This window comes from Halyomorpha halys, unplaced genomic scaffold, assembly GCF_000696795.3.
Source record: "Halyomorpha halys isolate HHAL.00 unplaced genomic scaffold, Hhal_1.1 Scaffold367.1, whole genome shotgun sequence".
NCBI lineage: Eukaryota > Metazoa > Arthropoda > Insecta > Hemiptera > Pentatomidae > Halyomorpha > Halyomorpha halys.
The window spans coordinates 41,818-57,944 of NW_027115775.1; the positions used below are offsets into that span (position 1 = coordinate 41,818).

A 16,127-nucleotide genomic window follows, 5' to 3' on the forward strand; every position below is an offset into this window, starting at 1 on the left:
CCTTCATTATACTTGATTAGCTTAATTAAGTTTTTTAAAAAGTAAAAAAAAGGAGTAAAATCAATCATACATATTGGTACTTCCGCAAGGTCGATTTTAACTAAAAAGTTGAAACATTCTAAGCATACATCTAAATATATAATTTTAGTTTCGGTTAAATTTTCGTTTTTGAGCTAAGCAATTCAAATACACACAGACGATTTTGCGAGGCTTAGTTATCTGGACACTTGTTTTTGCATTAAAAAGTGGAATTCGAAATTTTACACAATCACAATACTTACTATATATTCCATATATTGGAAATGAAAAGAAAAAAAATCTAATAAATAGAAAAAGTCAGGTAGTTTTGATTTTTGTTGTTATTTGGGTTTGGATTTAAAAAATATATATATTTATTGAAATTGTAACGGTACATTATAATATATTCAGTGAATTTGATCTCAATTATAATGGAGTGATACAAGCGTGTAAAGATCTTCCCATTGGTAGCACTCGGAGAATTGTCAGGAATGGAAGAGGAATCAAGGTTAGAAACAAGTAGGTTTGGGTGGTCAGGGAATTTATAATGGAAGGAATATCTGGTTCGGGCTAGATCGGTTACATAAGGAACAATAAGGTCTTTATTGATGATTTTATTTGTGACAAAGTAGGGAGAATTGAGGATTTTTGAAAGGATTTTGGATTGTAATGATTGGATACGAGAGGAATTCGAAGGTTTAGTGGAGCCCTCAAGCTCAACTCCGTATGTCCAGATAGACCTTATTATTGTCATGTAAATCAATCTTTTGTAATGAATCGGAAGTTTAGACCATTTGTTTAGTAAGTGCTGTAATATCCGAAACCGACGTGCAGTTTCCCGCCTTTTCAGTCTTGTGTGAGGACTCCAGGTTAGTCGTTTGTCCAGTTGCAGCCCAAGTGTAGGGTAGTCCGGTAGATTTATGACGGACTGTAAAGGTGAATTTATTTTTATCCTCCAATTACGACACCATTCTTCGAGAGCTGTGATATGGGATTGGAGAGTTTGGGATACAATTAAAGGGTTATTATTAACTGCAAGCACACATGTGTCATCGGCATTTGTGGATTAGGATTGAAATTAAAAATCTAACTTTACGACCACGGGTGACTGCAAGATCATTTTATTCCAGAAAAGGCCTAAAATGTCTTCAACTCACACGAAAATAATTAACTGCTAAGAATTAATGATTTGCTACATTATTCATTCTTGAAATAATTCTTATCGTCATCAAAATAGATTATTAATGAAAAAACTGCGTGAAAAACCAGAAAACATATCTGCAGAACATATTAATGATTGCCAAATCTAAGCGATAGTAATTAGTATATTTTATTTCACTTTTTAGATATAGTATATTACAAGGTAAAAAAGTTTATGTGTTGCTGATTGATCAGTGTCAAGAACTGAAGAATTCCTATAACGTTGGGTGTTCAGCGAAGTCTATTTCGAAATTCATAATCATTAATCGTATAGGGAATCCAACACTTATAAAAATGCTAATTATAAATGTATAAGCAAGTACTTATTATTAATTAAGTTTTAATTCTGTGTACTCATGTTTCGTTTATTTCACCTCTAGAACTCTAACACCTCCATGTGATAAAATCAGGTTCTTAAACGAAATGATAAGTCTGTATCTTATCATTTGAAAGAGGGAAGGTTAAGATCAAGGCAAAACATTTATGAATACAACGAAAATTAGGTAGATACAGCAATAAAGATCAACAGAAAAAGAAAGGAAAATAATATGGCAGTAATAATTAACTAATTGAATAAATAAATTTAAATAATATGTTAATCAAGATTTTTAAAAGTGTTTTCATTCTTAAAATAATATTACTTTTACTTTAGTAAACTTACTTGCCTTTAGGCAGTGGTCTGTAACAAGGTGATCTTCGTAATTGTTCATAGATTAATGTCAGGATAATTAATAATTTATTTGTTAAAAAAATAAAAAATTATTTAGTCTTGTTCAAAAAAGTTAAAAATAGAAGGAATGAAAAAAGAATTAAAACATGATATCCAAATATGATATATATGCGAATAGTTCTGTCTCGTAAAAATTATATTATATTATATTCTGATTAACTCCATCCGGATCGAATCCGGCTGTGGCAAAAAATCAGACGATGGAGACCAGATCACCTTGCACAACCGTTGGTTTAGTAACAGAGTACTTCCTTACAAACTACTGCACTCCTGGCCCTTCATGGGTTGTAGCAGTTCAGATTTAATTTTTAATTATATATATATTTGGAGTGGCCGTAATTCATTTCATTTCAATACAAGTCAATTTTTTGTAAGCCCGTGGGGCGAGTTGTGAGCAGGAATAGATATTGCCGGAGTTCATAATATTTGCTCCCGGCACTAAAACTTGTTCTGAAAAGAAGAATAAAAAATATTCCTTCAGGGATTAATTCTAAATAACTAAGAGGTCTATGATATTCCAAATATATTCAACAATGCAGGCAAGAGGTAGGAATAGCACTTATTAAAAATAACTTTTTTCTACAAATACAGGAATAAAAACGATTGTATTGTATCTTAATATGTTAGAGCTGATTTTTAATTCGAAAGTTGTTCTAATTATATTTCACAATGTTTCTAATGACCATGGAAATATTAATTATTATATATTTATATACTACAGTAAAAAAAAAAGACTAGATCAAGCTCTATGGAAGGCACCTCACATTGCGCAGCAATAGAAGAGGGAAGAACAAGATGAAGAGAAAGCAAATAATGATTTTTAAGGCAAGCTAAAAATAATAATATAATTCTTTATTAATTATGAGCGGAAACAAACTTCCATTCATTATTCTTGATCAATTTTCTAATAAATAGTTCATTCAAATTTTAAACGCTTGCGGGTCTACCGTTCTATCTTTATTTTACGATTATTATGCAAAATTAATCTAAATTTTAATAATGTTATCCAATATTTATTTATACAAATTTCTTCATTATAAAAGAATAGATAATAATACTATTGTTTTTCAAAATATGTACCAAAATAGAGTATTTTATCTTATTGATAAATGAACTTATAGTAATAAATATGTAATGAATAATAAAAATATTATATTTGTTTACTTAAATAACATATGAGTGTTCAAGACTTGATTAAACCAATTTTTTTTTTTTTTTTTGTAAATTTGGGTTGAAACTTCATAAGGAACAACTGTGTCGCATGAAGTTTTTTTTTCATATTCAGCCCCATGAATCTGGAATTTTTAATTTTAATGGAATTGGGGATATTCTATGACATATTCTTATAGAAACTCAAATACTAAAGCAATTTTATTTCGATCTAATGCTAACAAAAAATCATTCTTACGAAATGCTTGAATAAAATCACTTTCATTAAAAACGTAGCTGTAATTCACTAAATATTAATTGATTGAGAGATGATTCAGTTTAAATCCAAAAAATCATTTTGCTGAAAAATCGGGATAGAATTCTCAAATATGGTGTATGTTTGATGATCGTTTCTTATTCTACATTAAATATAATACAAAACATAATATATAATATTCTAATAACTCCTATATTGGAAGAAAATCACTTATTTGCATTTAATGTAAAGTTGCATAAACATACATGTTCTACCTTGTGGCAAGATTGTAGTTGATAATATGGCAAAAATTAAAAGTGCTGGCAACAACATACATAATGAGTGAATCTGAGGAATATTTTTTTTGGAATAGCTGTAATAAATTTTATTTAAATAATTAATTTTCAACAATCTCCATACAAAAAAAAATTTAATGTCTATCACTAAATAACAGTTATACCTACCATTATAAAAAAATAACGCAATTCGAAAGTTGCTACGTTTTAAAGATTATACACTAACACGCATATTAAAATACTTAAATATATCAAATTGAAAACCTTTTACTTTATTTCAAGTCAATTAAATATTAATTTCATCTCATACCACTAATAAATATATATGTTACACATTATAAATAACCGAATTCATGACCGAAAAAGAAATACGATAAAGGAACATAGAAGTAACAGTTTTCAACGTTATTGATATTTGGTCAGCTGTAAGTATGTATCCTTGAGTTATCCCAAGGACTTGTGACCTCTCGATTTTTATATTTTTGGCTGAATTGTGTTGGAATTCGATTATGTTGATGCGTATTCAGTATAAATTTTTATTACTATGAAAATGTTTTCGATTCTTAAAGTGAGTTCAGAATTTTCTTCTTATATAACGTTATTAATATTTCATTTAGGAAGAATTTAAAGAAAAATTAGAATCGTAATTTAAAATATTCATTTCCATGAACTGTTTATGTAATCTGAGTAATCTTACCTTCCAGTGAACTGAAGAAAATCTTTTTTCAAATATATGTCCATACCAGTTATAGCCGACAGGTGTGATTTCTATAATGATAAAAATACAAAGGTATTAATAAAAAATGATTTCTATCGTTTGGATTTTACTAAAAATTATAGCAAAAGTTTATAAATATTTAAAACATTCTCCTGAAAATAATACTCAAGTTTATTCAAAATTATTTTTACCTTAGTATATCATAAATATGTGATTGTAATCGAATACTTTAAATACAGCAATCAATTTTTTGATCATACGTCGTTATTAGCCATTATTATACATATGAAGTATTATTTTTTATGGGTTTTAAATAAAACAACTCTTCACGCTTGAAAAATATTTCTCTGTAATCCGGATTAAAATGAACTGACTAACTACTTTTACATAAATTTGTAACGCCTTTTGTATTGTAATTAACTTAAATTAATGAATATTTTTCAACAATATTTTCCTTATTTTGTACGTTAATATAGTGAATTAAAAAATATTAAAGGAACTAACACCATTACAAAGATTAGTCCTAACAGGCCTTAATGAATTTGATATAATGGCCAATAAATTAATACATACCATATGAAATTATGAAATAATTAATAAAAAATATGCAAACAAATTTATATATATTTTATAAAAATTGTAATAAAATTATTTTAATAATAATTTTAACGTAAATAGTTTAAAAAATAATAATTATGATTTATTATTATAAAATAATAGTAATAAATAAAATGAAAAATAATTTTATAGTTAAAATTATGAAATAATTAATTAAAAACATGCAAACAATAAAATAAGAAAATATATAACGAAAAATGTACTGGTGAAATAAACAAATACATTAGTTAATAACAATCATAGTGTAACAAAAAAATGGGAAAAAATATTATTTTTTGTTTTACTATATCTATAATTACTTTAATACATTTTCTGTTTAATGTTATTGCCTCTGTTTTAGTTTTTTTATTTCATGTTCTATATTGTCTTTTAATTTGTTATATCCGTATTTATACCATGTTTTATAAATCTTCTTATCCTCCTAAAATAATATTCCATCGTTTTATATTTTGCTTATTTAGCACTGATTTTGATATTTCTATTCTATTTTGTGTTTCTTTCGGATCACAATTGACGAAATTACCGATTCAGGTGGACATAGGTCAATCTCACAATTTTTATTAATTAAATGATATTTGTTTGCTGTGATAGTTGGAAAGTCCGAAAACAACGTGGCAGGTGTTAATTGAACAAGAATTTAACGTTAATATCGGAATTCGGATTTTTTTCGTTTTCGACAAATTAGTCCTCTGTTTGCTCTCATTAAAGGATTGTTTTTTTTTTTAGATGCAATGGAGTTTACAAGTAAGGTAATTTTTTTTTTAAAATGCATTACTACAGAGGAAGTGATCAGCTGTTTTAGTACTTGTAAGAGATGCAAAATCAGTTGGAAATTAACCAAAACATGGTTTAGGATCTACCAATGATGGAATTACAGCAATGTACTATTCTATGAAATTCCTCATCTATGAAATTCCATTAAAAATCATAGGAATCGATGAAACGTCAATAAAGAGGTTTGGAGTAATTTTACAAGCCTCGTCGTCCGTTTACGAGAACTTGAACATATTCCAGAATTGTATGTCTGATACGAAAAAATAATTATTTAATTCTTTTTATCTGGTCTCTAATGGTAGTAACTATGCATAATTTACAATTTCACCGCCGAGAAATCGTGAAACATCACTTAATTCCAAAAACCGTTAATAATCTGTTGGTAAGTTTGACTAGTTTCAAAACCCGTGAAAAAAAAAATATATAGGGGTTGAATTCTTCTAAAAAATCTCAGTTGGAATTAGAATTGAAAAAATATCCTATCCCAAGAGGGCAAACATGGAACGAAGGCAAACAACCTGATTATGTATGTATGTATGTATGCATAAATATATTTAAAAAAAAAATTAAATATGCACCGCTACAACCCATGAAGGGTTTTATATCACCCTCCCATTAAGGGGGTGGACTTTGCAAAGAACCAACGTTTGTGTAAAGAGGTGATATAGGATCCCGGAGGGCTCTTGAACCCACAGGGCTGACTCACGGCCCATATGTATAACGCGCTCACTACACCTATGATTTATCCTACATTCAGCAAATAGTGTGCGTAGAGATATGTTTGGACGGAAGGACATTTTTACGTAACTTCCTGGATGAAATTATGATTAGCAGATAATATTCCCATGCACCTCAAACATCACAACACAGTAGCTTCTGATATCATAATTTTTATTAAATGAATATATGTACAAAAGAGTTTTCAATTAAAAGTTAATATTTCCGTTTTTAAATAGTGATTTTTTTTTAAAATTACAATTCTGGGCTTACCCAGCGGGGGGCAGGAGGGGTCAGTTGCCCCCCCCCCCAGAAGTGAAAAATTATTAATTTAATAAAAAGCATATTTTTTTAAGCCAATACTAATTGTATTAACTAATAAACCACTGCGACAAACATATATAATTTTCTTAAAATTTTGGTTTAATTTTCCGTGTTGAAATATCACAACCTGATTGATTATGGGTTGCCCTCCCCTAGTTTTAATCCTGGGTACGCTCTTGTATGTACTTGAGACACTCCCATCATAATTATTAATTAATAACTTTCCAATAAAATAGTTTTTTTTTATAATAATTAAATACTATTTAAGTTATGTGATTATAAATTGCAGGAGAGTAATTTAACAGATATTTAATTAGAAATAATTGAATTATTCTTTGTTAAAACCATTTAGAGAGGGCTTTAGAAGACTAAATAACGGTTCATTTCGTTTTTTTGAATAAGCTGAGTTCTGCCTCTTGTAAACAAATAATATGAAGTGAAATTTTGTTTCTTCGAAGTAAAAAGCAATGATTTCAGCCAAAATAATTAAAAATTATTACAATACTCTTCTTATTTTAAATAAAAAAATAATGTGGTTAAAACGTTGTTACTAAATCAATTTATTATAATGAAAGTCGTTCAGTAAACTGTATAAAAAAAAATTAAAAGAATTATAACAATAATTTTTATTTCATTGTCCGTAATATTAAGCATTTTTGTTATGTTATGACACTTCATTTCCTTAAAAATGAATAAAATTTAAAAATATTGACTTAAAAAATTAATATATAACATATAAAATAAAGGAGTAGGCAATTTAAAACAAACAGAAACGTAGGCGTTGATATCTACGTGCTAGAACAAGATTTTCGTTATGTCTTGGCCCATTGTTACTGCTAGTTGACATAATGCGCCATAACACGGTAGATAATTTTTATCAAGACAACTTTTTTCGAATGATTGATCATGTTTCTTTTTGATTAACTCTAAATGATGACTCACGTGCATCATATTAGCTGCTAAATTGATTTTTTGGTACAAATTTCTTTTATCGATAATAAAATGGTATTAGATTGTGAAGGCGGACGGGAAGGAGAATGAATTATATAAAAGAATATTTGTCGATGTAAATATTAATTTAGAGAAATTGTGCATGAAAAGTTTTACTTCGTTTGATAAAGATTTTCATAAATTTATGGAATTTTTGGGAGCAGACTTATTGTTCTAACAGTATCTTATTGTTTCTACATCAGGGGCCATACTTTTATTTTTTAAAGTTCGTCCTCTTAAAATTTGTTAATTATTTAATTAACCCTCTCTGTTTTAAGAAAAAACAATTCTGTGTTTTTTAGATGATTTATTTTTTAATTTAATTTGAAAAAATAAATTCTTCACATAAGTAAACTTAAAGGATGTTTGATGACTTATGGAAAACTTAGCAATGTTTGGTTCTGAAGTGAGTGTCAGTCTTACAATTACATTTATTTCTCTGTTTATTTGTTTCTCTTTGTTAGAACTGGGATATTGAAGCCAGATTCAATCATATGCGACCTTAAAAAAGAGAATGCGGCATTGCAAAACTTTGGATCTTGGAAATGAACTCACACGAAATGAAGAAATATAGTAAAATACGAGGAAATAATAACAGAAAGGATGAAGAGTTCTAAAAAGTCGTTCTGAAATGAAAATATTAACCATATAAAATAAAATATATCAACAGTATGAAATAAAGAAGAGGTGAGAGGAAGCTTAAGATGGTAAAAACAAATTTCGTAGTAAATAGAGGGAAAAGTCATAATAAGATGAAATAACGACAAAAACAAGTGAAAATAACGGGATTGGATGAAAAAAAAAAGTAAAACAGGAGTAAGCTGGATAAATAAGTAATAATAGATAAATAAAGTAGGATTAGACTAATAAATCATAATAATAGAAAAATAAGGTAGGATTAGACTGTAGTAAAATTAATATTTTTTGCTCAGTTGCAAATATGCAATTGGAAAGGGGAATACATTTTTGATGATTTACTTTATTTATTGGTGTGGAAGGTTATAAATAGTTTGTTTATCTAATAGTGGATTTTATTCAGTTTTAATCTAAAATAAAAGTTTTAAAAACTAATGAAGTTCTAAAAAAAATTGGATTGGTAACTAGACATAAGCTTAGGTAAGGTTATTAATAATTAATTTGATTTTCTATTAATTGACTTTTTTATAGGGTGATTTTGACTTGAATTTGATGACCTGGGCAAAATACCCTGTTAAACATTGTTTTAAATTTTGATTTGAGGTGTGACTTTATATTTAAGGTATGGTATATTACTAATTATAATGTTGTTTTTGAAATTGTTACAAATGAATACATAATAAGTTGTTAAATGTTTAAATTATCCTTGAGGTTGGCCGAATTGGCCGAAACGTTGGGCTATTGATATAATAAAGAATGCTAAGACTTAATAAGGATGCATTTTGATTTATTTAATAGATTTATTTATTACTTTTATTTATTCATTTACTTTATGATTTGCAGGGTTAGAAGTTAGGTTGGAAGTGGGAGAGGATGTCTCTTCATTCCTTTTAATTCAGTAACGTAATTTATTTTTTCCCCCTACAATTTATAGTTTCATGCTTAACCCTTTTTTTTTTCTAACCTCCTATTTATTTATTTTGAATCAATTACAATTATATACATTTTACTTAATCTAGGAAAAATTATATCTAAACATATTTACATTTTATCTAGTTTTGCCTGATGGCATTATAAGATGAGGAAAAAACATTGTCCGCTGAAGGCGGTTTGTACATGAGTGGCGTGATAGCCGTGGAGCTAACAGAGAATGGGGACCATTCCGGCTGGTGGAATATTCTAACCTTTTTTTTTTTATTTTCAAAACCTCTTTTTTGATAAATATATACATAATACGGATTATATGTTACAAATATAATATATATTCTAACCTTCTTAGCAGTCCTGAAGAAGGCCTGTAATGTGGACCAAAACGTAGGCTTTTTTTTTTTTTTTAAGATTATTTTTCACCACCACCTGTACAACCTTGATTGATAGGTCAACTAATTATTATTATTCATCAATAAAGCAAACGCCAGTCTTTATTTTCCTCTATATACTTTAAATAATAAAATGTCACAAATAAAAATGATAATGATTCGTTACATATACATGATAAACCTGAAGTAAAACATATTTATACTCAAGATTAGAAAGCCGGCTTCGTTTTTTTTTCATTGGTACATATTATTAGAAATATCTATAATCTATTTTTTTTTTGGGCTTGAACTATGAACACAATCTTTGACCACAAGGGCATTATTATTCCAAATGCACCGAGTGGAATTATAAAAAGTCTTGTGATATGCGTATCAAACGAGGAAAATTAATGTTTTTAGATATAAAAATAATCATAGAGGAATAATTTGATAAATGAAAACTGTGTTATCGCATTTGACCCGTGAATCTAAATACCGATGTCTGTGGCAATAGTACGGTTCTTTAATTTAATAGATTTAGTAGATAATTATTTGTTTTTTTATCCAGTGTATAATTGCTTTTCTACTATCAGCAAATCAGGACCACCATTCTCACCCTTGTCGCGTACCATTTAGTCGTCAGCTTTGAAAAAACAATTGGGTCACTCAGCGCGATGTATTTGAATGGGATGTCAAATTTTTCAGTTCGCGTATAGTACAAGAGCCCAAGAGGAGAAAAAAGGCAGTTATTTCACCCAAATTTTTGATTACTTAATAGAAAACTGTGTATAATTAATAGTAAACATTGATGAGTCTGCCAAGTATAAGTAGGGAGAATAATAAATGGCGGATGTTTCAAAATATTAAAAATAATTAATTTTTTATTCGGAGCTCTATATATTTACAACTACCAACAACAATAGCAAATCTAAGAGAGCATTATTTAAAGTAGAGTAAATTGACTAAAATATGAGCCCTAATGGAGATATTTACATTAAATAATTTTCGAGATATAGCTTTTTAAAAACCAACATTTCATAAAAATGTATGGAACATACTAAAAGATCAGTAGTTAGTGAATTTATTTTGAAAAATTTATATCTCAAAAACCATTTGACGTACAGATGTCTATTAGCACTCAAATTAAAGCTTGTTTAATGAGCTATAGAGTAGGCTATGATGTTTATCTTCGTAGGAGTAATGGTTTACATGAAATTTGCTAAAATAAATTGATTTATAGATGTTCGGACAAATTTTCATTTGCCAAATTTATATTCATATGTGAATATCATAAACTACTACCCCTACGAAGATAAGTGTCATAAACTACTTTATAGTAAGTTAAATTTCCTTTATTTTGAGTGCTGGCAGACATATGTGAGTCTTATAGGTCTAGATATATATTTTCTCAAAAATCCTTCATTTTATACGAACAACTAGAAATTAACATTCTGTGAATTTATTTTCTCAAATATCATAAACACTACTACTCCTACAAAGATAAACATTATTAATTATTTTATAGTATATTTAACTAGCTTTAATTTGAGCGCTGACAGACATCTGTACGTCCAATGGTTTCTGAAATAAAGTTTTTTATAAATCAAACTTATTGTCCAAACAACTAAACATCAATTTATTTTTACAGATATCATGAAAACTACTATTCCTACAAATGCAAAGGTCATAAACTACTTTATAGTACATTAAATTAACTTTAATTTTATTGCTAATAGACATCTGTACGTCACATAGTTCCTGAGATATAGATTTCTCAAAATAAATTAACTAACTACTGATATTTTAGTACATTTTTATGAAATGTTGCTTTTTAAAAAGCTATATCTCAAGAACTATCGGACGTAAAAAGCTCTATTAGGGCTAATATTTCCGTAAATTTGCTCTTCTTTAAATTATGTTCTTTTATATTTTCTAGTGTTGTTGGTAGTTTTTAAAATATAGAGCTCCGAATGAAAATTTAATGAATTATTTTTTATTAAAATATTATTATAGAATTAAAAAATTTAATGAAACATTAATTTAATTTAATTTTTTTTTAGGTTTTGAAGGAGCCACCATTTTTTATTTCCCCTACCTATACTTGGCAGACTCATCAGTTTAGACTAGTAATTATACGTAGTTTTCATTAAAGTAATAAAAAATTGGGGCGAGATAACTGCCATTTTTTCTTCCCGGCTCTTGTACTAATAGATTACGAATTTGATGACCCTGAAATAGAAATTGGTAGCTTATTTATAGTCTTGGTAAAACTTTAATGTAAACAATAACATTTTCCCCCTAGGAAATTTGCGTTTTATTCAAAGAAATAACAGATACCAATTTTTCAGTGTTACATTTCCTGGAACAATGATCAAGTCATATTTTAAGCTAAAAACAACCATATCATCCACTTAGATATACACCAAGCAAACAGATGGGTTCTCGTTCCGAAATATTCGGAATATTTTCATTTCCTATGCTGCTTAAAGTTATGAATATAAACCTGGCGTTATCTATTAATTTTTTTTTAGTCAGATGAATGAGATATATGCATAAAATCTTTTTTTCTTGTTACTAATGTATTTGCAGTTGCAAAAGAAATATGATATTGTTTTTAAAGTAGACCAAATTTTCCAGATTTGGACTAGCTTTACATACTTAGGTTATGAAAATGAAAATCGATATATTAAATAAAGTCGGGTTGTTTTTTTACTTAGTATTTATTTCTATGTTGACAACCTTTCGACTAATCAAGCCATATTCAGATACATCATATATATAAAAAAAAATCATTATATATTAAAACACATTACAATTCAAAAATTTTTATTAACACATTTTGTTTAATCCAAAGTTAAAATATGTTTATTTGAACATATTGTAAATTAGAATGAATCTAAAGTTACTATACTACAATATAATATTTTTGAATCGCAATGTATTTAAATATATTATGAGATGTTTTGACTGAAGATGGCCTGATCAGCTAAAACGTTGTATACATATTAATTAAGATGGTGGAGTAATAAACAGCTAATTATTGTATATATATATATAAACATACTATCACCGTAAATAATATGAAATTTAAGATAGGTGTGAGCGTCAGTTTAACATTACATATCTGATGTGATAAATATAATATTTTTGATAAATTTCAATAATACTGTAAAAAAAATAAAATTAAATATAGATAAAACCTATAAACATAAATATTCCATTTATCTCTTTGATGGATTATTAGTTGAATAATATCTTATCTTCTATTTTCTTTTTTTAGTGGTTCAATAATATCTAAGTTGCAAATAAGAATAAAAGTAAAAAAATAATAAGGAATATAAAAAAGAAACAATATAAACTCCATAAAAATAAACTTACTATTTATCTTACTTGATGTTTTATCAGTTGAGTAACAGCTTCTATTCTATTTTTTTTTTTTTTACAGTTGTTCAATAATATTAAAGTTGTGAATAAGAATAAAAAAAAAAATAAAAAAATAAAAAAATGATAAAGAATAAAAAAATAGATGAAAAACAATATAAACCCTATAAAAATAAACATAACATTTATCTTATTTGATGGCTAATTAGCTAAGTAACAGCTTCTATTTCTGTTGTTTTTTTCGATAGTTTCTTTTAATTTTTAATTAGCTATCAATAAGAAGCTATACTTATAGCTTTTTATTACTAAACTGAATCTTTTTTTTTATTTTTTATTTCGTTTACTAGAGAAAAGTCGCATAGAATTTGTGGTGGACTAATTGAGCAAAGTAGTGTGTATGTATAAAACTTTCGCCCTGTTAAGGAAAGTGCAACCTTTTTAGGATAAAAAATAAACTTATTTTTTAATTTTTTTTTCTCAAAATGGAGTATGAATGGAGTATGATCCTCAAATGATTTCTTTATTTTCACAAAGAAAAAAAATTAAAAGTTTGACTAATTATGAGGTTAATTAAAGTACATGATTATGGGACAATAGTCGCGAAATGTTGTGCAACATTATGATAATTTAGAATAAAATATATTAAAATTGGAATTTTTAACCTCAAAAAATATATTGAAATTTAAAAAAAATATTATTAGAGACAACTTTATTTAAAATAATTAATATGTTATTTTACAAAATTTTTATAAGTAAGTAGTTTATTTTACTAAACGGTGTAAAAACATTATACCGTTTTTATTTCCATTCCAGAAATATTTAGTATGTTTATTATTCGAGTGCTACCAAATTCTACACGCCCGTATCGCTCCATAATAACATCCATAAAATTTACTAAATGTATAATTATGTACAATTGTAAATTCCAATAAAGATAAAGAAAAAGAAAGTATTTTTATTATTATTTGAGATCTGTTACTTAATAATCTGCAATCTTTCTCAAGTTTTGTTTAAAAATTGGTATGATGCGAAATTCTATCTCCTTAAAGTATAAGAGTTTTCATATCTTCTTATTTAAAAAAAAAATAATTGTAAAATAAAATATTTATTGACGGTATCGCCAATTAAATGTTCCTCAGAATGGGTGAAATAAGTATTTTTTAAAATAAAAAACAAGTTTATGATTAAGAAAGTCGTGCACTAAATAAACCTTCAAGTAATTTTAGCAATCATTTTAATTTAATTTATTTTTAAAAAATTCCGGATTTTCGTTTAAGGAAGTTTGGTAAGTCAATTTCAATAAATTTTTTGAGGTTAAAAACTCCTAATTTGAATATAGTTTATTCTAAATTATCATAATGTTGCACAACGTTTCAGGACTATTGTCCCAATTTCATGTACTTTAATAAACCGCATAATTAGTCAAACTTTCAATTTCCTTTGTAAAATTAAATGTTTGACTAATTATTTCACAATTTTCTTTGTGAAATTAAAAGTTTGACTTACTTTAATGAAACGCTTTCAGTAGAACCTATAATTTAAAATAAATTATAATTAAATTATGATTTCTTTGGTTTATACGTGAAATAAACTAAGTTGTAAATTGAAGTTTGGAGATATTTGATGATAACAATTTTTTATTTTTACTTTGTGGAAATAGTAAGTTTACTTGTTATAAACAGATTCTTATGATATTGATAAAGTCTTTAGAATTTAATTTTTTAAATATTTTAGACTAGAAATCCAAATAACTCAAAACTAGAAAATTTTGACTTGATGTGTTTCACTTGTAAGCAAACGATATACAACCTAGTAGTAGTAAATTATAATCATATGAACATAATATATAATGTTGTAATGGTAAAATAATAATGATTAATTATAATAATATAAATTTAATATTGCAATGGTATTCTATCATTCGGAATATTTTTGCTTTGCCTTATTACATTGTTTTAACTATAAAGATTAATATCAGATAAAGCATGGTCATAATATATTTATTTACAAAACCCAAAAATATCGAAAATCAGAAAATTTCCTTGATAAAATTGTCCACAACACATTATGCTTAAGGTAAACTTCATGCACAATATAACCCGAGAAGGGGTTGGGAGGTTTCTATTTTATACTTCATCGAATTTGTGAACTTTAAAATAAAGGTCAGACATAATGAAGAATAATTGAGGATAAGTAATAAGAAAGTTCTTAGCCATAATTGTGGGTTTCAATTAATAATAATTGATTATATCAGTTATTAGTGATTAAAAAAGGAATATTAATTATATCTTAATAGCTTAATAGGAGTATAGCTGTATCTTATACCACAGAGGTTTTCAAGGACACCACCTTGTTTACAATACTGTAACTTAATTTACTGTTCAATAATAAATATTTTTTTATTGCAATTCTAATTTCTCATGTATTTTTTTAATGTAATAAGAGGATTAAAAATTAAATATAAACATAATTAAAATTCAGGTTTTTGTTCATTGTTCGTTACAACGTGCTACTTGCCAAGGCCATTGAGAAGACTAATGACCTCACCGGACTCGAGTGGCAATGGATATAACTATGTGTATATCTATTACATTATATATAAGTATGAAGAGAAATTTATTTTTTTTATTGATCGATTAGAGGAAGGGGTGGTAAGGTACTGAGCTACTAACTCTAAGGATCCGGCTTTGAGTCCGGCTATGACAAATAATTATTTATTCTATTACTGTAGCCTTGAGTCAATCCAATGGATTCTTAAGCCCTACTGTAAAGTGGATACCTTGAAAAGAGGAAAAATCTGCCGGTTGAGCGTGATATAGAGAAAAGTAACTTCCTTGTATAAACGTTATTTTAAAAAGGGTAATTCCTTAAAAAGCACTAAGCCCCCCTTAGTCTGACCCTTCATGTGTTGTAGTTGTTCACATTATTAATTAATTACTTTCATTGGGTAGTATTATATTTAGTCATATACATTCAGACATCAGTAGTAGAACAGACTTATACCACATTTTTACACACGCAC

At 27.0% G+C, this 16,127-nt stretch overlaps 1 protein-coding gene across 1 annotated transcript in view; it reads right to left on the minus strand.

Annotated features, from left to right (window-relative positions):
• The window catches only part of Srr (Serine racemase), a 65,195-nt gene that overhangs the window by 21,650 nt on the left and 27,418 nt on the right, over positions 1–16,127 (minus strand). The window contains exon 3 of the mRNA XM_014422355.3: positions 4,347–4,417. Coding sequence (XP_014277841.1) covers positions 4,347–4,417 — 71 coding nt within the window. The remainder of the gene's footprint in view (positions 1–4,346; positions 4,418–16,127) is intronic.